This window comes from Notothenia rossii (assembly GCF_949606895.1).
Source record: "Notothenia rossii genome assembly, chromosome: 8".
NCBI lineage: Eukaryota > Metazoa > Chordata > Actinopteri > Perciformes > Nototheniidae > Notothenia > Notothenia rossii.
Genome location: NC_136906.1, coordinates 15,356,396 through 15,378,937, shown reverse-complemented (window position 1 = coordinate 15,378,937; position 22,542 = coordinate 15,356,396). Strand labels below are relative to the sequence as shown.

Here is a 22,542-nt window from a genome sequence, read left to right as displayed (position 1 = left end):
CAGAAAATGTCCCCCGGATCTACTTTATAACACATCCGGTGTCTGTAGCTCCTTTCTCATTGGCTTACACCAACTCTAGCATTTCCCCTCCTCCACTCGTGTAGATATCTATCCCAAAGTCCAACCCCCACGCTTTTCATTTCAGGAAGAAGCGGATCCAACGTTGTATTCGCCGCTGCTGCTGGCTCAGTGCCTTTAACGTTGATTTAAAAATAATAGCATCTGGTTGTAAGACAAAACACATGTTCTATGTAGTCAACGGCCCTCCGGACCAGCTGTCTATCCCGGTCTGAGACCAGAAAACATGGACTGGACAGTGAGCAGTCGGGCCCTGTTGTGGTGCTTTTTGTCGTTGCTTTGCTGCGCTGGGATCCCACAAAAGGTAAGAGGGGCTAACTGGATAAGCTAGCTTAAGTTAGAAGACATTATCTCGGAGTTACCCGCATAACTATTCGTTTCATCCAACTTTAGGCTTGTTTTTCTGCTTTTAGTGCAACTAATATTGAAGTACGAACTTGAATAAGTGTCATTCAGTGAGCCTTTTCACTCTGTCTGTGTGCTGCGTGTTGTATTCACATGATATCATTAAGCTAACGTTAGCTTTATGGCTAAAAGCACAACTTTTTAAGTAATACCAGCTTTGGAAACCCTATAATTAACATTGCTCACATTTCTTTATAACATTTTTAATTCATTAGACCAGGGTTCTCAGATAAAGCAAACCGTAGGAGCATGAAAATAACATATCCATCCTCTTAAAAAAGATCTCTCTGTTATTCAATATGACAATTTGCTGTCTATATGTTGTAGGTTTAATGTTGTTAAACTTTCTCGAAACTACTTAATTTGTTCTTGTCATCAACCTCCCCAAAGTATTTCAGAATCATATAGGCAAGCTTAAGAAATTCCCTTTCATTTATATCACTGCTGAAACATAGAGCTTATACTGTACTGTGGTTAAGGCTTGATGATATGTTAATGTTCCCACAGCTTGCATGATAACACAACACACCTCCTTATCTTTGTCACAAGGCTGAACTCGTCCTTTGTTTGCACATGAGTTGCTACTTCAGAATGGGTTTCTTATTGTTTGAGTCATTCATTAACATTAACAATGAAAAGGTGGCAAACCAGGTAGTGCAAGTCAAACGTGTCAAACAAAGCATGGCATTGTTGTGCATCCAGAAAATGTACAAAACAACCACACAAACATCAATGCCTTTGTTCACATGCAATGCATTGTACTAGATGTGATTTAAGAAAGCAATGTTTGTAAAGTAGCCACAACTGCAAAAAAAAGACAGGCTGCAATATAAATTGTTAAAGAAAACTGATAATGGGATCCTTAGCATCACTGCCTGGCACAAACAGGGGCCAAATAACTGGCTGAAACTGAGCCAGACTTCTAGAAGGTCTCCATGCAGGGAAATTAGCTAAAATGCTAGTAAACCAATTCAGATAAGAAAAAGATTATCGTAGCCTTCATCATGTCTCAGGTTCTTCTTAGCCTTGTTGACAGTCTGCTTCTGTGGTCATGACGAATGACAAAGGCTATCTATACATGGTGCCATTTGTGAGTGTGTGTAGGAGAGAAAGAGAGCGATACATAGAGAAAAGACTCATCTTACTGCATCATCTTCGCAATTGATGTATTTATACATCTTTTGCAAGGAGGATATGATAGTGACTAAAATCTAGCTTGCAGTCTCAGATGATATGTTTGTTTTAAGAAAGGTTTTCTCACATTAGGCCCACACCCCACTTTACACATCCGCTGGCCCACTACAACTCTAATATTATTTTACTACTTTATACCAGCCAACCTTGGTCATGCTGTTTATGGGAGTAAAAGTTGTGATCCTACACTATCTTATCAGAACAGTAGATTGGCTAGGCTCTGAATGAGTGTGCCTGAGCGAGGGCCAACACGTGACATCCTCTCCACTTGAGCAACTCCATGCAGAGAGCAGCTTACACACTTTGTTGACAAGATATGCTGCTTGAAAATAATATTCTTCTTCATCAAATGTGGATATAACAATCATTTTCGCATGGCATTTGAGCTCACCTTTCCTACTGTAGTATAATTAAACTCTCATACTGTAGGTGCCTGAGACTGAATAAAATCAAACAACCCCAAGCCTGTCATTTTCATGCAGCCCTAAAGGGAGACCTCTAATGACTACTTGACTATGTTGGACTTAAGTGATTTTCAAAACTAATCTTTATGACTTGTTGCTCCACTACAGCTACTCTGACGAGTAGGTGTGAGATAAGTATTTCTTGGTTCCTGTGTTATTATTGCGCCGAAGCAAGCTGCAAACGTACTGCTTATTACTGTGACGTATCAGTTATAAGAGAGTGTTCCACTTCTCAACAAAACAACTCATTTAGCGCAAGCCCAATTAATACATATGTTGTCAGACTTCCCTATCATTTTCTTGCTAATGCTGTTTTTACAATGTACGACTTCCTTTGAAGCTATGTTTCATTCCATTGTGTGTACTCCATACATGTGCCTCTCTTCCACACATGCAACTCTAAATAAGTCCTTAAAAGCCTGGAAAATCAGTTTCACACAGCTCCAGTGTTTCAGATGACACCACCGATTAATCTGCCTGTATGCAATTTAGCCACACACGTGTTTATTTTGTTGTCCCACTATAAATGTAATTTTTCTGTTGTTTTTGGGACTCGCACACCTTTTATAAGCAGCTGTGCAACAGAAAGCGCCTGCTTGAAGTTACCTTCCCACATGCTTGGCAACCATCATAACCTGTTGATGCACCGTGAAGGTCAGCCGTGTCACAGTGACCCTGGATACTGGGCTTTTGTTTGCTTTCAGATTTTATGATCAGTTTTTCAGAGGATTGTACAGCCGCTCGCCACTTCCTTTCTAAGGATGAATACAAGAAACAGATTGGAGCATGACTGGCCCTTTACCTTCCTCTCCTCCATGAGTCATCATCCCCTCCCCTGTGTCTCTTACACGTGTCACTCAGCTTTTGTATCTTATATCTTCAGGGACTGGTCAGCTTTCTGTCCCCAGAGTCAGAACTAAACCTGGTAAAGCAGCGTTTAGTTATTATGCTCCAAATATCTGGAACGAACTCCCAGAAACCTGCAGGTCCGCTGCAACTCTTACTACTTTTAAATCCAGGCTGAAGACTTTTCTTTTTGTCGCTGCTTTTAATCGAACTATTCATATCTTAGACTGCACTGTAACGTATGTATTTTTAATTTTAATGTTTATTTGATTAACTTTTCTTTTTAATGACTGATTTTAAATGCCATTTTCTTAATGTCTTTCAATTTTTGTAAAGCACTTTGAATTGCCTTGTGTTGAAAAGTGCTATATAAATAAACCTGCCTTGCCTTGCCTAATAAAGAGGCATTTTGTCTGCCTGGCTCTTAGTTTGTACACAAACAATGATTTCTTCCGAGACTAGGGATTTATTTTGCAGTCTCTACTCGGATGCTCTTACTATCAGTTTGTGATGTAATTATAATTCACTATCTTGAAGATATGAGAGTATCTGACAAAGGGGCAATAAGGCAGGTGTACTCCTAAAGCGCTTGTTTACACTCACTGGGAAAGCTGCCAGTTCCAGCCTGTCCTGTACTCAGGTTGGTTTGCCATACAAGAGGATGTGAAGCACACTGACACTCCAGCCGGCTACCAGTGACTTCATGAGCATTGTACTCAGTGTCCCTTAAGGTATGCCTGGCCGCATTGTATACAGGAGAAAGTGAATACCTCAGAACCTGCCAAGACTTTGGTTTCGCCCAGTTCTGTAGTGTTGTGTAACTCGCTTACACAACAACTTCTGTGTTAACTCAGAATGAGGAAACGAGAGGGAGAACCATGATGTTTGAGTATTCTAAAAAAGCTTTCCCCACTCACCACTGATGATGTTTTACAAAAGCAGTCGCTGTGAGCTGCTAGACATATCAAACGACATGTTCCCTGAGGCAACACTGTATATTCAACAGTTGAATATTAGTGTCCGTCCAAAACTAAGAGGCCAACAGATGTTCGGAGAGTTATTTGCTTGCGAAACAGAAAACCCTGATGGAGGTAACGGGGGGGGCCCAAAAACAAGTTAGTTATGATTCCCCCAGTACACATGTGTAATGCTCGTGAGCTTGCAACCCAGTGGGAACACTCACAGGTGCACAATATTGACACGAAAGTTGTTATAGGATGTGAGACTAAAGAAGGGCACTGATAGCCAAATGTGGAAGGACCCAGTTTCCTTCTGAAGAGTGTGAAACGTTCAGTTTATAGAATAGTTGCCTCTGTCTCTGTTATAACAGGAGTCATTTTCCCATTTTAAGTTTTAACCTGAACAACACACAGGGAGAAAATAATTTTCGGGAACTGGTTAATTTTTATGATCTTGGTTTTCTAAGGAAAGAAAGCTCTGGGACAAAGGGGAACACCCTGAGTGACACAGTGAGGGTAGTGGTTGTTTTTGCTCTCCTTACCACATGCGTAGGCCTGAATTACTAGCTCTGGTGGTTTGTTTGTGTCTGACTTAGGAGCACTTTAACCCCCGCAGTCCTTATCTCTACAATAGTGGGAACATGATCAGAAAAGCGTGATAGTAACTGTAGGATGATAATCTGCTTTATAATGTATACATGTGGGGGCTATTTGCACTGCCCCCAGGGAGCTGTAAATGGGATTAGTCAGAGAAGTTGATCAATACCGCTGTGGGTCAGCAGGAAACTGAGGTCCGTCTGCTCGGTTTTCCAAGACTCCTGAGGTAAGGATGACAGATTTAGTGGCGTTCCCAGATTTTTTTTATTCCCAGCCTGACCCTGAGAGTAAGCCACTGAAAAGTGCTAATACGCTGTGCCTGATTGATGAGGCAGGAATCAGTCAAAAACGTTTGGCATGTCAATGATTGCATGATATGTGAAACTTTTTTGTCAGTAATTGAAGTACACAAAATGGTTAAATATTCGATTTTCTGGATAGAGGTAGGTAGGTAGGTAGGGCTGCTCAATTAATCGTATTTTAATCGTGATTACGATTATGGCTTGCAACGATTACGAAAAAAACGTAATCAAAATAAAACGATTTTTTTTAAAAATTATTATTACTTATACTTTGCATTTTTTTAAAGTTGAATTATACTTAAAGTTCAGGGTAATCAACTGTTAAAAACATACTGTTCACATTTTTATTCTCCAATAAATGGATGTTTTCAAATTCAATGAATAATCGCAATTACAATTATTGATCCAAATACTCGAGATTAGGATTTTTACCATAATCGAGCAGCCCTATTCTGGAGTGGAGAAAACTCTTGTGTACCAGTTGCATATCATCTTGAAAAAACATCTTAAATGAAAGTAGAGAGAGAGTGGACATGCTCACTTGGTACTGCACTTTTGGGTTTGTCTGGCATTCAGAGCTCTCCAACACACCCACTGGACATCTTCCTGCACATTGGTGCCAAAAACCATAAGAAGCCCACGGCTTGGTTATCAAGAGTGGCGTTTTCAGAATTCCATAGTGGGGTGAGCGCAGCACACATCCCCCACAGAGCTGTTCACTCAGGCATAAGCCAAGTCATGAGGCCGGGTCGTCTAGCTGTCGTTGTGGTTATGGCTTGAACTGATTTCCCTGGACTTGCTGCATCTTTGTATGTATGTGTTGTGTCAGCTGTCATGAAATGAATCAAAGTGTTCTGATGTCTGAGTGGGAAGGAAAAGTTCTGGAAATAAAGGCTCCCATATGCCCTGTCAGCCCACTAATCATCTGTGCAAAGGGAAGTTAAAGCACTCTTTTCCTTCAGTTCACTGCAACCTGTTTTTAAAAAAGCCAAAGTGACCGTATAAGCTATGCTAGGTGTTAGCACGAGTGTAATGCAGAAGTTTAGACGTTGCAACCCTCGGCTCAAGCTGTTACTTTGAATCTTCTGAACCCAGGCCCCCTGTTACCTAGCCCACTCCTTGTTTGCTCTTCAGTCGTCATTGTAGGGTATTGATTTGAAATTCAATGATTTGTAAAGCCAACTAAGGTGGCACACTCCCTGGGGCAACCCAACACCCCACCCCCTTTCAACGAAATGCTGCCAAAACAGGCCCCATTTCTCAGAGTGGACCCTCTTCTTCCATATTTCTGCATTCCACTGTGTGTGATTATATAATTTTTGATTTGATAAGATAAGAAGCATACGTACATTAATGTTTGGTCCAGGTGTGTGAGGATCAGTAATGGTAAAGTTATTAGTGGCTCATTATTCACCACCTTAATGCAGCCAGGAGCACAGGTTATGAATTAAGTGAAAGCATGCATGCTCAAACATGCCTGCTTACTAATGACTGAATTGAATATGTTGTCACTTTGATTCATGTGCATTAATTAATTAATGTGAATATCTAAAGAGTAGAGATTGCTATAAGTACATCACCTTGATTTTTTTCCCCGTTCTGTAGGGGTTTTGCGGCGCCAGCACCGTCTCCCTTCCTGAAAGCCTGCTCTTTGTGTCCACGCTGGATGGAAACCTGCACGCCGTTAGCAAGAAGTCAGGCTCTATCAAATGGACTCTGAAAGAAGGTAAGAGGAGAGGACAAGAGTCAATTGTAACCTTTTTCTCAAGTCACAGTTCCTTATTCAGGTTACACTTGCAAAACCACTGGTTGTGTTGCCACAGGGAAAACGGGGATCCCACTGCTGTTTCTTAACCACAATGACAATAGTGATGTGTCTTTTGTCAGTTTTAGGGTTAAGGTATAACACAACCAAAATACCTTAGTGGGAAAACCTTAGGTGGGATTAAGCACATGGAAGTACTGGGCGGTGTTCTCCTAGCTAGGCATGGAAACTAGGTAATTATTAACTGAAAGAGGGGCAGAAATAGCCTGTAATCAAGGTCAGAATGGTCAAGGGTAAGCCACGTTGCTGTAGTGTCACCTACACACACACACACACACACACAGCATGTACTATGGGTACCTTTGTTAATGTAGAAACTATACGCTTGGGAATAACATTAGATCAGTGCACTTTATGGTTTTCAGTAACATGCTGAAAAGTCTCCTAGACATTATTGTTTCAGTGTTCTTATCCATCTTAGAGTTAAACACAAAGCATGACTATTTAACTGTTCTGATCACCTTTTTAAGGGATTGCAAAGATTGAAAACTACTCTAGTCTCAACCCACATGTCCTGGTTAGGTCCACCTAATACCCAAGTCATTAATATTCAGAAGCAGCCTCCTCCGCATCATCTGTTTTTCTGGAATGACTATTGAATATAAATTTGACCAGCTCTGTACCAGGCTCCCCACACACCTGTTGTTGTGCTCTTGTCAGGTAACCATACACCTACAGAATGAGGGGGGATTAGAAACCTTTTCCCTACACCAAAACAGTACAACTCAGCCCACGTGCATGTCGTCTCGCTGTTTGCTAGTTATATCCTGTGGGCTTTGCAGACCTGTGTTTGTATATCAGCTAACAGGTGTCGGCATGGTGTCGGCGTATTTCTGTGAAACCATTGTTTTCCAACAACCATCTGTTATAACACATAACAAATGCATATGCTGCTTGAACCCAAGAAACAATGGACCTGTTCGGACCTGGTGTCAGCATGTGTCTTTTGTAGGGCTACACGATTTGGAAAAGGGACTCATTTGACTACTATTTCAAAATATACGGTATGATTTACGATTTTGGAAACTCTTCCCACTGTCATCGAAATATATATTCAAATGAAGTTTGGTTGAAGAGGATCTGTATTAAACAAACATTATTTTATTAAGTGAGAGCCAGGACATCTCTGAAGCACCAAACTACCGTATTCCAAATGATAATGTCAAATTTGTTTCTTTCTTTCCAAAGATTGAGCTAGTCCATCCATATCGCAATTTTGATAACATTTCTATTAATTGTGGAGCCTTTTGTAATTCATTCACAAGTAGACCGCTCCACAGACGTCAGTTCAAACCTGCAATTAAGTGTGTCCCCAAACTTGTCTTGAGAGACCACCTTTGATCCGATCTCCTTTCCCTACTCACTTTTAAGTGTCTTCTCTTACACCAACCACCGACAATATGATAATGACATCCAAAACACAAGATCCCCTCATGTGGTTCCTTTCATATGAGAAATACTATCAAAAATAATAATGTTTTTCAAACACAGACACTGTTCAAATACACAGAGCTATTTTCATTGGACAAAGCCAGCGACTGAGCGCTTCCTTCTGGTTAAGCAGAGGATGTTAGTTTAGTGACGGTCTTTCAATGCGGCCAAGACCCCCCCCTAGAATGGGTTCTGAGCGATAGGATCCCAAAGCTTCCTCAATTTGTCTTGGGTGCATTCACACCTGTAGTTAAAGCTGTCTATTTGTGATTGGTTGTTAACGCCAGGTCTTAACAGGCCCAATGGCCACCTTCAGGTAATCCTACACTTCCACCCCCCCGCTCCTGTTGACCCCTTTAGGCACCTCCACAGAGATCAGCACCACCTGGTCCCCGCCCTGTATGTTCACACAGTAGGGAGGTGTGTGTTTCTTTAGTAGCAATAGTTGTTGACGCTTTGTCTCTGGGCTTAAAGAGCTATGGTGTTTTTCTGTAACTCTTTTATATCAGGTTTCCAGAGTGAAGCACAAAGTTGAACAGTAGGTAGATGTATTTTAAGAACGTATTAAGAATGCCAAATGAAAGGAGACGGATACAGCAATGTTTTACAGGTGAATAATCATACACAGGAGGAAAAAGCAGCATACTATAATACTTTAATTTATCACAAATATAGTGAAATAGACAAAAGGAGGGAGTATGTAAGCTGCATTATATCCATACATCTGTAAATATTGAACTGCTTGCCTTCCAAGCGGAGCTGTTGGCGGACATGACTGTTTGCTTTTCATGTTTGCTCCAAGGGAATTCGTTTTTTAATTTGGACTTTGCGTTCCGTGCCGTTGAATGTCACTGATATTCATGTCACTCTCTTGCTCAACAGCTCCTGGCCACAGTTTGCATTGTTGGATGATATTCTTGTCAGTCCTGACTTGCGTCTTCTTTTCTCTCCTCACAGATCCAGTTCTCCAGGTCCCCACACATGTGGCAGAGTATGTCATTTTTGCATTGACTTTTTATCCATGGATGTATTTCTAAATAAGTTTGTGTCCTACATATCTGTAACTAAAAGTGGTGAATGTAAATAGTTGTGGTAACTAGGGCTGCTCGATTATGGCAAAAATCATAATCTCGTTTATTTGGGTCAATAATTGTAATTGCAAGGCAAAGCAAGTTTATTTATATAGCACTTTTCAACACAAGGCAATTCAAAGTGCTTTACAAAAAATGAAAGACATTAAGAAAGTGGCATTTAAAATCAGTCATTAAAAGAAAGAAAAAAAGCGATTATTAAATGCGATTATTCATTGACTTGAATAAATATTCATAGAAAAAAAATGTGAACAGTATGTTTTTAACAGTTGATTACCCTGAACGTTAAGTATAATTCAACTGAAAAAAAAAAAAAAAAACTAATAATAATAAAAAAATAATCGTTTTATTTCGATTACGTTGTTTTCTAAATCATTGCAAGCCATAATCGTAATCGCGATTAAAATACGATTAATTGAGCAGCCCTAGTGGTAACTTTTCTTTAGTTTGGCTCCCTGTACTGGTATTGATATATCTTCTTCAATGTTTCCCTCTAGACCAGCCTTCCTGCCTGACCCCAACGACGGCAGCCTGTACTCTCTTGGAGGAAAGAACAACGAAGGCCTCACAGTAAGAGGAAATCATTTTTCAATCACTAACCATAATCTCCCCCTGTCTAGTGAGCAACACGCTGTTCAGTTCCCTATTCTGTAGAAAAACACATCTTCTCACATTACACGTGTGTGTATAAGTCACGCTGAATGTAATGCACGCTCATTCTGAAGTTGTGGACATCAAAAGACATACAGCATGTAGTGGTTTTTCTAATGTTCCTTCATTCATTTTCCCACAACAGAAATTACCCTTCACGATCCCCGAGTTGGTCCAGGCTTCTCCCTGTCGCAGCTCTGATGGCGTACTTTACATGGGTAAGGCTAATGCTCCAAAAAGGAATACAAATGTAGCCCCGTCTCCTCACATAAAGGAGCAGGTATTTCTGATGTCTTCCAGTACCTTTCGGTTCCACGCCATTTGCGGTCTAGGTCTGTGCTCTTTTGAATTTGAAACAGTTAACAGAGGAAAGGTAATCTACCAAAGTGACTGTGTCATTGTCTGAAGGGAAGTGGGTGACATTTGCCTCCACAAAGACATTATTAGTGAATCTTTTGTTTTCATTCAACTGAAGCTGCTGCACGAACAAAGCGTATTGCAAATGCAAAGATAGGAAAGGGTTACAATCTCAAACTCTAATACAGTTTATGAGAGTTATCAGGCCAAACCATGCTGCTGGATCCTCTGCAGTGCCCATTTCCAGATGTATTGTTTATGCATTCTTCCATTCGAATCTATGATTAGTACATTACTGCCACTCCCTGCATCCACAGAATAAGCAAGAACAAAGATGGGTTCGTCGTTTAATGATAGAATGGAAACACCCATCACTGTGAGGCACCTTAAGGACAATGTCTAATATACTCGGTATGCTAGAGAGTATTCAAATTTACTCTGTGGATTTTATAGTGTTTAGATACTCGTCTGAATATCTATTTTTTGCTAGGAATACATTTATATTGCTTTTTATTGTATTTTTAAGAAATGTTATAATTATTGTAGATTTATTGTCAAAATGCTGCTGTGACATACACGTTCCTGACTTTGCATAAATAAAGTATTATTTATTTGATATTTCCTAAACAGGTTTTCTTTAGGTAGGCCAAAAAAACACATATCTTGGATCTTGTCACACTATCATTGGACCACAGATTAGAAAAAAGCAGTTAAACTATTATTTAACAGCGAAATAGGGAGAAACCTCAAGAATAGCAACCTTCTCCACAGTGGACAATTATATGAAAAGGTGACACATTAATAACAGAGTAGAGAAAGTATGAGTAACATTACCTTAATTACATTTGTTTTATTAGTTAATATTATCAGACAGAAGATATATGTTATGATTATGTCAAGAATAATATAAATGCTGTAATCATGGCGGAGTGTATTAACTTAATCTGTGTGTGTGCATGTGCAGGTAAGAAGCAGGACCTGTGGTATGTGGTGGACCTGTTGACTGGAGAGAAGCAGCAGACCTTGACTTCCTCCTTCGCTGAGATGCTGTGTCCCTCTTCCTCTCTTCTCTATCTGGGACGCACAGGTAAAAAATAACTAAATGATCCAGCAACACAAGACCCTTTTTTTTTTACTCAATTTTGCCAAACTAATTTTCACCAGATTACCATAGCAGCCGATCCTATTCATTTCTTAATCTTGACTAATTAACGGGCCCGTTTGTCTTGCATACTGTTACCCAAACTGTTGGCAAACCCTTATTTACCTCTCTTATCTCTGCTTCTGTCCCCGCCCCTCCCTTAAACCACACCAACCCCCACTATATCCCTGGGATGGTAATTGTAGACACAGAACTACAGCATGAGAGCCCTGTCAATTAAATACTTCCTTTACATGGTTTCTAGTCATTACTCACTCTTTAACCAAACGGCACAGATGCTCAATTTTGTTTCAACTTGTCTTCAAGATTTATTTGCTTCGAAGCAAAACCAACTCAATAACACTTTGCACTTCCATGTATCCCCATTAACTGTGGGGTTGCTTTGGGAGTTAGGGTTAGGGGTTATATTTCAAGCTTGTTGTGAAAATAAGTTATTGGGCAATTTTTTTATCAACTAATGTTTGTTAGGAAATGTTGTCAACTTTAATTGACTGAATATATTCAAAAATGTGGCTTATTATTTACTTATATTTTAACATGCATTTAAGAAGTACAGTAGAAGTGAAGCAAGTTTCAGGTTTGGGCCGTATTCAATAATACTTTTTAAATTAGCTGAGGGCCAATTAAAAGTCCCAGAGACAAATGTAAAAAATCTGTGATATCGAGCTATATAAATACACTTTTATTAATGTATTGTGTTTACTCAAATGCAATCTCAAAGCCACAATTTTATGTATGTTAGAAGAAGAAAAAAAGTTCCCGGCGTGAATATGTCCCTGTGGTTCATTTCCCCGTCAGAGTACACCATCACCATGTACGACACCAAGAGCAGAGAGCTGCGCTGGAATGCCACCTATTCCGACTACGCCTCGACCCTTCCTGATGATGACACCAAATACAGTAAGACTATTCAACACGCTGGTTCTTTTGATCAGTGTATTCTCTGACAGGCAGTACTAATCACTTGTCCACTCTTCGGTTCCCCACAGAAGTGGCTCATTTTGTGTCCAACGGTGACGGCCTGGTGGTGACGGTGGACAGCGAATCAGGAGACGTTCAGTGGTTTCAGAACTATAACTCTCCGGTGGTAGCCATGTATATCTGGCAGCGCGAGGGCCTCCGCAAAGTTCCCCACACTAACGTTGCCGTGGAAACCCTGCGGTACCTCACTTTCATGTCTGGAGAGGTTGGCCGCATCACACAGTGGAAATACCCCTTTCCCAAAGAGAATAAGCCCAAGAACAAATTCCTGTAAGCCGTGTTCATGACCCTTACTCTTTTTGGCTTTTCCTTCTATGATTGTTACGACTATTTCTAATTTGGCCTAGATAAAAAAAGAAGAAGAATGTGTTACTCATTCAGGGAGAATCATTGGTTGAGCACAGTTTTAAACATGTAAGAACATTCTGCCTATTAATCACAGGGGACTAACTTACTGGAAGGCAGAAATCAAGCTTTTGTAAGATGTGATGTTGCTTAATGTTGGGATGGAGTCTAGACATGTAATACCTAACAAGTGGATGCTAGCAGGCCTGGTTTCAGCTCAGGTTTCACACGGCAGTACGGCTTTATTTTCATATATTGAGTTCACACCTGCTTCTGCTGGAAACAGTGCTTTCAGTGGTGGAGCCACTGTGACGGCTTCGCCTGTTTAGGGAGATGATGGCAAACTCTGACCGTTCTGTAATACATTCAAGATGTGTTTACCACAATTCTATTCCGTCACACTTTAGCATGAAATATGTACTGTATCTAAAGTAAGTAGACATTTGACTAACTTTGCTTTCTCCTTTTTTAGGGCCACTTTGTATGTGGGGAAATACTCCACCAGTCTGTATGCCTCTTCCTCCCTGGTGCACGATGGAGTCACTGTAGTGGTGAGTGACCGTTACAAGCATCTCTTAATTTAGGCAAAACTCAATCGTTATCAGGAAGACATGAACAGCATATTGAGTCAAGGTTTATCTGCGAGTTTTATGCTTCATAATCAGTTTTTACTTTTGGTTAGTGGTTTCTAAGAATACCGTTGAGTTTGTATGAAAACATCCTGTTCCAGTTGTGTCCTCACTTGCGCTGCTTACTTGCGTCACTTTGATTGTTACTGGCTTTGCCCCAAGGAGATCTATTGTCTCTTGTTCTTCGTAGTAAAGGCGGCAACACATTGCATGACATTTTGATCATTCATTTCAAATGGAAAGATCTTTAAAAATGGTTCTAACATATGTATATTTGTTTAATTGTTCTCTTTTGTCCCCCTTTTTCTTTATGCTTTAATATTCTTTTCAGATACAATATTATTTAAATAATCCTTATTTAATCCTGTAAGGCCTCTGATGGAAAATTCACCTGAATTCATCAAATGTTTGTGTGTATTTTCTGTGACTGTGCAGCCTCGTGGCAGCACCTTCCCCATGCTGGAGGGTCCCGACAGCCGGGAGACTGACGAGGACAAGGAGTGCTTCATCACGCCCAGCACCAGCGTGTTCAATGCTCCGCTGCGGAAGAGAAACCGTATAAACTACATGAGGAACTACCTGCTCCTCATAGGTACTACTTCAGTACACAAATCACCACCCACTCTAATCAAATTGAAATGTTCTGTCACGATGACGGAGAAGGTTTTAAGGGTCACCACCATGTGTGAGGCTGATATCAGGAAAGACCTCTGTGAAATGGTTATTACGGTCTAGGACAGGGGTGTCAAACATATGTCCGCTAAATGCTTTGTGCCTATGGAGATACACTGATCTTTAAGTTGTAATGCACATATGTCATTGATAAACTGAAGCATAATATCGTTGAAAGATGTATTTTTTTGCAAAGGGCACAATTTGCAGTTGTCATTATTTGTAGGTTATTATGCTATAAATGTACTGCATCGGCCAATTAGGGATCAATTTTGGCTGTATGTGGCCCCTAAACTAAAATGAGTTTGACACCGCTGGTCTAGGACATGATTAGGCCATTGCACTGTGTTGTGAGACTGCCCTCTGCTGGATGATAAAGTCATGTGGATATACTGTATGTCCAATAATTTTTCATATGATATCCCTACTATTTAAACATTGAATAATGATAATATCACGACTGATCATTAACACGTTTTTATTCCTGCATTTCAGGTCATCATGAGACGCCCCCTGAAGCTCACACTAAGCTCCTGGAGAAGTTCCCAGACAGCTTCCCTCGCAGCCAAGGCAACGTCATCCCACCCACTACTGACAAGAAGGTTGAGGAGGTGTGTGTCTGTCAGTGTGTGACCCAAGCAACGTTTTGTTTTGAAGATGTTTCAGATATCAAAACATCTGTGCAGATTGTGCTCACTTCCTTCGTCCTGTCCCCCCCCCCCCCCCCCCCCCCCCTTGCAGAAGGTCAATTATAGTGGGATGGATGATGGCCCCCCTTCCCCTCCGCCGGAAACATCCATCCAGGAACCTGGCACCAGTGGTCGCACTGGGCGTCCAGAGGCCCCGGTGGACTCCATGCTCAAAGACATGGCAACTATCATCTTCTCCACCTTCCTCCTGGCTGGATGGGTGGCCTTTGTGATCACCTACCCTAAAGTAAGTCACACAACACCACCTAGTGGACTGCTGGGTCTCTGCAGCTACATTATCATGAAATACATGTTCATATGTGGAAGTTGTTGATCTTAAAAAATCAGACTCAGATTGAGCCTAGTTTTTAATTTGTATGTAGTTAAGGGATTGCAGAGCCTCATAATGGGCTAATTACCGAATGAATTGATTGATTAATGTAATACATAAAGATTAAGTTTGAGCAACTGTCTGTAAAGCATACGTACTCCTTTTAGAGAAAGACTAATAAGAAGTGAATTCCACTAAAGAAGACACTACATTTTCTGCCATTGTCTAAAATAAGCTGGAAATCCCTCTGCTGAATCCAGTTGTGTTGTTCTTAGACACTCAGACATCTCTCCTCTCTCTCCACAGAGTGTCCACAAGCAGCAGCAGCTGCAGCACCAGGAGTTCCAGAGACAGATGGAGGAGAAGTTGGAGCTGCTCCAGAGACAGCAGCCGTTCCCCCCTGCAGACGGGGGCCTGGGCTTGGCCCCCGAAAGCGACTATCTGGAGGTGGCCCGCACTCGCTCCGAATACTCGGACCACAGCAGCCCTAATGTGACCCCCCGCGCCTCCAACCACTCCAACCTGTCTGTGTCTGAACTGGGAAGCTCTGCCAATGAGCACGAAGATGGAGGTGAACAATTAAAATTACACGCACACACTTTGATTGCACTTTTTTTTTTTTTCATTATATCTTTATTACATTTTTCAAATACAACACAAAACAGAACAGCTCATACATGACTTGACAAGTAAGGTACATAGATAAGAATAAGAACAAAAAATAAGAAATGCAAATAAAAAATGCCATTCTCCATCCGGGGATAGAGACAGCAACAAAATTAAGTTAGATAGTAATAACTATCAAAAATAAATAGACAAATACAGATGAATAAATAAAGGGGTAACAAGGTTTCAGGAAAACACAAAAACAGTCATATTTGATGGCACTTTTTAAGAATTGTAACCCAGTTTTCATTCTTTAAAATGATTTATTTGTCTTTTCAGAGGATGACTCCAATATAGTCAGAGTGGGCAACATAACCTTCCGTCCCAAAGAGGTCTTGGGTCACGGTGCTGAGGGCACTATTGTGTACAGGTAAGTTTGAACAAATCTGTCAACAATTATTCCCTATTCTTGTCTTATTTGTAAAATAGTGACCTAAAATCTTATTGTTGTACTGCCATTGTTTCTCCACAAGGGGTAAGTTTGACAACCGTGCGGTTGCAGTGAAGAGAATTCTCCCAGAATGCTTCAGCTTTGCAGACCGGGAAGTCCAGCTGCTGAGGGAGTCAGACGAGCACCCGAATGTCATCCGCTACTTCTGCACCGAGAGGGACCGCCAGTTCCAGTACATCGCCATTGAGCTGTGTGCTGCCTCTCTTCAGGAGGTATGGGGGGGAGAATTTGCAATAATTATGTTGTTCTTTGGGAAAACAAGAAGCATTTAGCTAATAACAGCACATGGGAATAACTGATGCTTCCTTCATGATGCATTACTTTTTTTTGTAAGTACCATACATTTTTACTGCTAGTGCTTTTGAGAGTTTGTCAATAAGGGGAGGAATTTGATTATTTGTCTTTGTTTCAATATTCCACAGAAGTAGAAATTATATTTTGGTTCCCTACACATCAATGTGAAATTGAGACGCCATGTTTTAATTACTGGACTTCACTAACTGGTGTTTCATCTCTCTAGTATGTGGAGAGGAAGGATTTCGACCGTCATGGACTTGATCCTGTTATACTTCTTCAGCAGACCATGTCAGGACTGGCCCACCTGCACTCTCTAAACATAGGTACCCATATATAACCAAACAACATCTACATCACTTGAAAGCTTGTTTTCCTCGTCTCATCGGGATACTTTTCCTTCAGTCCACAGAGACCTGAAACCCCACAACATCCTGGTGTCCATGCCCAACGCCCACGGCCGGGTCCGGGCCATGATCTCAGACTTCGGCTTGTGTAAGAAGCTGGCAGTGGGCCGCCACAGCTTCAGCAGGAGGTCGGGGGTTCCCGGCACCGAGGGCTGGATCGCCCCCGAGATTCTCAGTGAGGACTGCAAAGACAACCCGGTGAGTCAGTGGGAGAGAAGCTGCACTCTCAGCAGGGATGGGATGGGATAGGGCTTTATCGCAGATGGCAATGAGAAGGAATATTCCATATTCAGAATAATCTCACACGAGTAACCTCGGGTTAAAAAAAAAAATAAAAATAATTATCATGCATCAAAAAACAGACGTATTATGTTTTGCTTTATGATTGACTTATTTAAGATTGTTTTATTTTCTGCTTTCCACTTAAAAAAGGATGTCACAAAACATTTTTTGTAATACAATAAAAAACATGTGATTCCTAACTAAGGTTAAAGGATATAAACGTAGTTGACAACACAAAACAAGCATTTAAGAAGCTTTCCCTCAAATGTTCTCCAGTTTGGAGAATAGTGCAACACAGAAAACTGTCTACAGGGTGAATGTTCAAGGTTCTTTATTAGTCATGCGAACATAGCTACAGAGTAGTTATGCCCACGAACATCTTGTGTCACAGGCTTCTCCAACAGTGCAACACAAAACACAGATAACAGAAAAATATAGTGTAAGTAAATAGTAATACAAAAGAAAAATAGTTTAAAAAAAGTGAAATAGTGCAACAAGAGTCTATATGCAAGTTAAGAAATATGATATATTAGGTAAATAGATAAATATGTTTTAAGTAGCAGCCAGATGAATATTAGGGATGTTGTTTCAACAGTTCAGGTGTTTAACAGTCTTATTGCCTGTGGGACTCAAATGAGCATTATTAACATAAACAGATAAAACAACACTAGAATACATAACTTGATATATTTGGTTGGTAAATATTTGTTTCATTTCAAGCCTCACTGACCTCCCCCTCCTCTCCTTCTCCTCCCCCTCCTCTCCTTCTCCTCCCCCTCCTCTCCTTCTCCTCTCCCTCCTCTCCTTCTCCTCTCCCTTGCAGACCTGCGCTGTGGACATCTTCTCTGCTGGTTGTGTGTTTTACTACGTGGTGTCTGAGGGAAGCCATCCCTTCGGCAAGTCCCTGCAGAGGCAAGCCAACATCCTACTGGGCACATACAGCCTCGACCATCTGCTAACTGACAAACATGGTGAGGAATAAACCTGCTTGTGTTCCTCACATCACTCTCAGAGATGCATAACTAAAGTCAAGCAGTTCATTTTGATTAATAAGGGCAGGTAGCTGATGTGATTGATGGATTGTTTTTATCTGTTAATTTACGGCAAACAATTTCTTGTTTTTTTAACAATGTATGCCGTTAGATCATACCCTGCAAGCACATCAACCTGTTTGTGTTCTTTTCCAGAGGACTTTGTAGCCAGAGCTCTGGTAGAGCAGATGATGAGCATGGAGCCCCAAAGGAGGCCTTCAGCTGAGAGCGTTCTCAAACACCCTTTCTTCTGGAGCCTGGAGAAGGAGCTGCAGTTTTTTCAGGTCAGCTGTTTATCTATCTTCTTCTGCTTACTGTAAAAATCACTTAAAGGCTGTTTTAATGTGGGCACTGTGCTACTACAAACTCATCTGTACACACACTCCTCTCAGGCTACTTTGTATTTGTGCAAATCCTCATTTCTGTTGAGCTCTGATTCATCATTATTAAACTTCTTCATACCTAAAGGCAACATACATGCTGGCTATTTCAATATCCTTTGGACAGTAATCTTAGGTTGTCTCTATTCTTCACGTATTTACCTCACATATTAGAATGGTTGTAATTCCTCTAAAGCCACGTCTGAAACTGTAGAACTTAATTGATATGCTATATTATAGATTTGAGGTCATATACAGAATAAGAATGTCTTGCATGCTGACACTTTTTTGGTTGTGGTTGCTTGCAGGATGTGAGCGACAGAATAGAAAAGGAACCGCTGGACGGGCCAATCGTGAGACAGCTGGAGAGAGGAGGGAGGGCTGTTGTCAAGGGTGACTGGAGAGAGCACATCACAGTGCCACTGCAGACAGGTATGAAACTGGCTGAAATGTAAACATGTCAAATTCAAACTCCTGGTAGCCCCCTTTTTAAAAGAATGTTTGATATGTTGGTTAACATATAGGGTTTTGGTTGAGCACATGTGAAGTATTTCAGATTAAAGCTAGTTTTGCATTGACTATACTTTCAGAGTGGAAGTGAATGCAATATACTGTCACCACAAAGTGTTGCAGTGCTCGCTAAACTGAGCTTGCTACTTCCTGTCAGAATCGTCACCTACTGAAAACCACAACCTCAACTGGTTCTCTTTGGACTTTGCACTCAGTTGATAAATGGCACTGATAGTCATGAATTGAGCGAGCATTTTTTGATCAAAATACAGAGTAATGTGAGGTCATAATATATTACATTCAATCTTCTAACAACAGAAGATCAAATTTATATTTCCATAACAACATTCAAAACCCACCTGTTCAAACTGGCATTTTCTTTATAAACTGTACCAGGGCTCGACATTATAAATGGCCCGCTGGCCCGGAAGCATTATTTAGACACCCTGGGCCAGCACCCCCGTTGTTGGGTGAAAAGCAAACAGCTGTTTGCTGCAGAGCGCAGCACGAGCAGGCTCCCGTGAGCGCGAGCGCGCTCCTTAACTACAGACTATCGCGCCACCTAACCATTCGCCATACGCATCCTAAAAGCCTTTTTATAATCTATCTATTAGATTTATGATTAGAAAATGATAAAAGTAGGGTAGACATGTGGAGATTATCCGGCTGAACAAAACATGCATTTATCAAACAGGTTTGTTTTCCACAGACCTTATTTCCAGCTATTTTCCAAAACCCTGTGGAGAAATCCCATTGCATTTTGTCGAGGGAACCAGCGGCTTACTTCCTGGTTTTATGACGCGTCACTGCACCTCTCAATATGATGCCAATATAAACAAGGTCTTCTGTCGGCTCTGTACATCAATGCCGACCTATGCTGACAAGTAAGTGAAGAGTAGAAAATATAAAGGTATTGGCTTTAGGGAAATGTCCCAGCAGTTTAGGATAATGAAGGTTCTAATCTAATCTATTACATAGCCATTACATTTCTAACTCCTAATGACAGGAAGGCAGAAAGAGCATTATACAAATAATAATACTCATAATAATAGCAGACATTTTTTAACAATGACCACAATATCATTATTTTAATAAACCAAATATGAACAATTGAGGAAAATGAGGAAGAACTGATTATTCAAATGTTGTAGTACAAGTAGTAATGTAGTTAATGCATAAATTACTATTACAACAAATATGTTAATTTTCTTCATTATTAGTCGATTTTTTTTGGACGAATGCTCCGGGCCAGTGGTTACAATGGTGGGGCCAAAATGCCACCGGCCCGGAGGGCCAGTGGCATTTTACCCTTAATGTCTACCCCTGTGTACCCTGTGTACCCTGTGTCCTTCTGTAGTCCATTTCCTGTTGTTTGTCTTGTTTTACCCCATCTGATATTTCACTAAATCCACTGTTTTAATTGTTCCCTATATTGCCCCTATGCTCTGTAAGGTGTCCTTGGGTGCTATGAAAGGCGCCCCCCAAATAAAATGTATTATTATTATTATATTTGTGTTTTTCCATATTTACAAGCAACTACCTCTAACAGCTAATTGTTTTATACTTGGCAAACTTTTTCTGACTGTTATACGACCCTTAAAGTCTTTCACTTGAAGTAATTCAGACACCAAGGGCCAGATCAGTTTGGCTAATTCAGGATAAAGTAAAAAAGACATTTGTATCATCTCACTGTTTATCGATTCCTTGTTGAATGATTTTCATTTTGTCTATCTCTTCCTTTGGCAGATCTGCGGAAATTCCGCTCCTATAAGGGAGGCTCGGTCAGAGACCTGATGCGTGCAATGAGAAACAAGGTAGGAATGTGTTAAAGTGTTGTCTACTCAGGTCTTACAGTACAAATCTGTTTCTAACACTTGACCTTCCTCCTTCTTCAGAAACATCATTACCGGGAGTTGCCTGCTGAGGTTCAGGAGACGCTGGGCTCCATCCCTGATGACTTTGTCTCCTACTTCACCTCCCGCTTCCCCCACCTGCTAATGCACACATACCTGGCCATGCGGACCTGTGCATCTGAGAGGCCATTCCTACCTTACTACTCCACTGCAGATCAGCTGGCAAAAACACAGACCCTGCACACACACCTCGGGCCCCAAAGACAAAAAGAGCCATGTACTCAACCCTCGACAACACACACATCTCCCCCCTCTTCACAACCACAGGAACCTACACATTCGTCACAGCCAGCGCAGGTCCCTCTCACAAATCCTGCTGAATCAGCGCCCTCTTCTTTACCCGATGAGCCTGTAGCTTCACATTTGCCAGTTGAGACAGTGGAGCCAGCTCTGTCCGCACAGACTGACCTGCAGAGTCCAACCGTGAACCCCACACCTGCCTCAGAATCACCAACAGATCCTCTCGTGCTAGAACAATCCATCCAGTCTGAGGTGCACGCCCTGCCAGGTACTTTGATACTGGGTAATGAATCAGTGTGAGCTGAACCAGAGTCAGGTGGAGCCAGCACAAACGGGAGCATTGCCTTCAAGAGTGAACCCCAAGTTGGGCTCAGCTGCTGCAGTATGAGCTGGTGAGGACCAGGCCTGCAGTGCCTGCTATCCACCGCTGGGTGCAGCAGCTGTTCCCCTTAAAAAGTGCCTTCTGCTCACCTGGGTTAAAATGTCGCCCAACAGAACCGTCCACTTGTTGTTGTTCCTGCTTCGAGGAAGTCAGATGAGGATCAGGGTGATGCAGGACCTTATATTGTAGCTGGACTGAGCAAAGAGATATTTTTTATTTTCTATCAGCATGTCCAAAAAATGGTGTTTGTCCCTAAAAAGATCTGGCCTCTATTGTGGGAAACATGTCTGGATGTTGTTGGATAGTTTTATAGTGCAATGTCGTATTTCTGAGTGAGCCTCTTCACTGCACAGATACTGTATGTGTATTTTTGTATAGACGGTTCAGAATTTGGATGATGATAATGAATTATGTATTGTGGCCGATGTGCCTTTTTTTTCTTTTTTTAAATATCCCTGTGCTGTGTACAGATCTTAAAACATGACTATGCTAAGTGTGCTTGATTCCATTTAATGCTGCTAGACTGCTTCTCTTTTGTCAATCAAGAATTCATGTGCTGACTCAGCAGAGGCCTGCTCCAAATGGTGTTCAGGGTGGCACCTGAATACAGTGGGTAATGAGATTATGTAGTCATAAAAGAGTTTAGCTGTCAGGCAGCAGAGCTCGCTTAAAATAACTTTTCAAGGTTTTTAAAGTGAAGTTAATAACTTGCACATTAAAACATTTTTGTATACTAAGATTTGGTTGTGGATTAATGTTACTGCAAGTCAAGAGGGGGATTGGGAAATGTGGGATAATTAACTACAGTTGGTTCCTAAAAACAACTACTTATATTCAACAGATGTTTTTATTTACAGCTGCCCTGAGCAGCTGATGGTGTGTTTACTGAATTGTCTGAGTGAGCTTGTTGCTACAGTTAACATTGTTGGAGAAACCTACAGTGTTAGCTTTCTCTCTCTGTTTATCGAACAGCCAAA

General features: G+C 41.1%; 1 protein-coding gene across 1 annotated transcript; it reads left to right on the top strand.

Moving 5' to 3' along the window:
• Positions 1 to 131: 131 nt before the first annotated feature.
• Positions 132 to 22,302, top strand: ern1 (endoplasmic reticulum to nucleus signaling 1). The gene is made up of 22 exons (XM_079641943.1): positions 132 to 382; positions 6,451 to 6,571; positions 9,059 to 9,092; positions 9,690 to 9,762; positions 9,989 to 10,061; positions 11,165 to 11,287; positions 12,161 to 12,262; positions 12,352 to 12,613; positions 13,161 to 13,239; positions 13,753 to 13,909; positions 14,485 to 14,600; positions 14,731 to 14,925; positions 15,316 to 15,580; positions 15,955 to 16,045; positions 16,149 to 16,338; positions 16,647 to 16,746; positions 16,826 to 17,025; positions 17,933 to 18,080; positions 18,297 to 18,424; positions 18,829 to 18,952; positions 20,777 to 20,844; positions 20,926 to 22,302. Exons 1-22 carry the CDS (start codon positions 305 to 307, stop codon positions 21,481 to 21,483), a joined length of 3,285 nt encoding a protein of 1,094 aa, XP_079498069.1. The 5' UTR covers positions 132 to 304; the 3' UTR covers positions 21,484 to 22,302.
• The last annotated feature ends 240 nt before the right edge of the window (positions 22,303 to 22,542 follow it).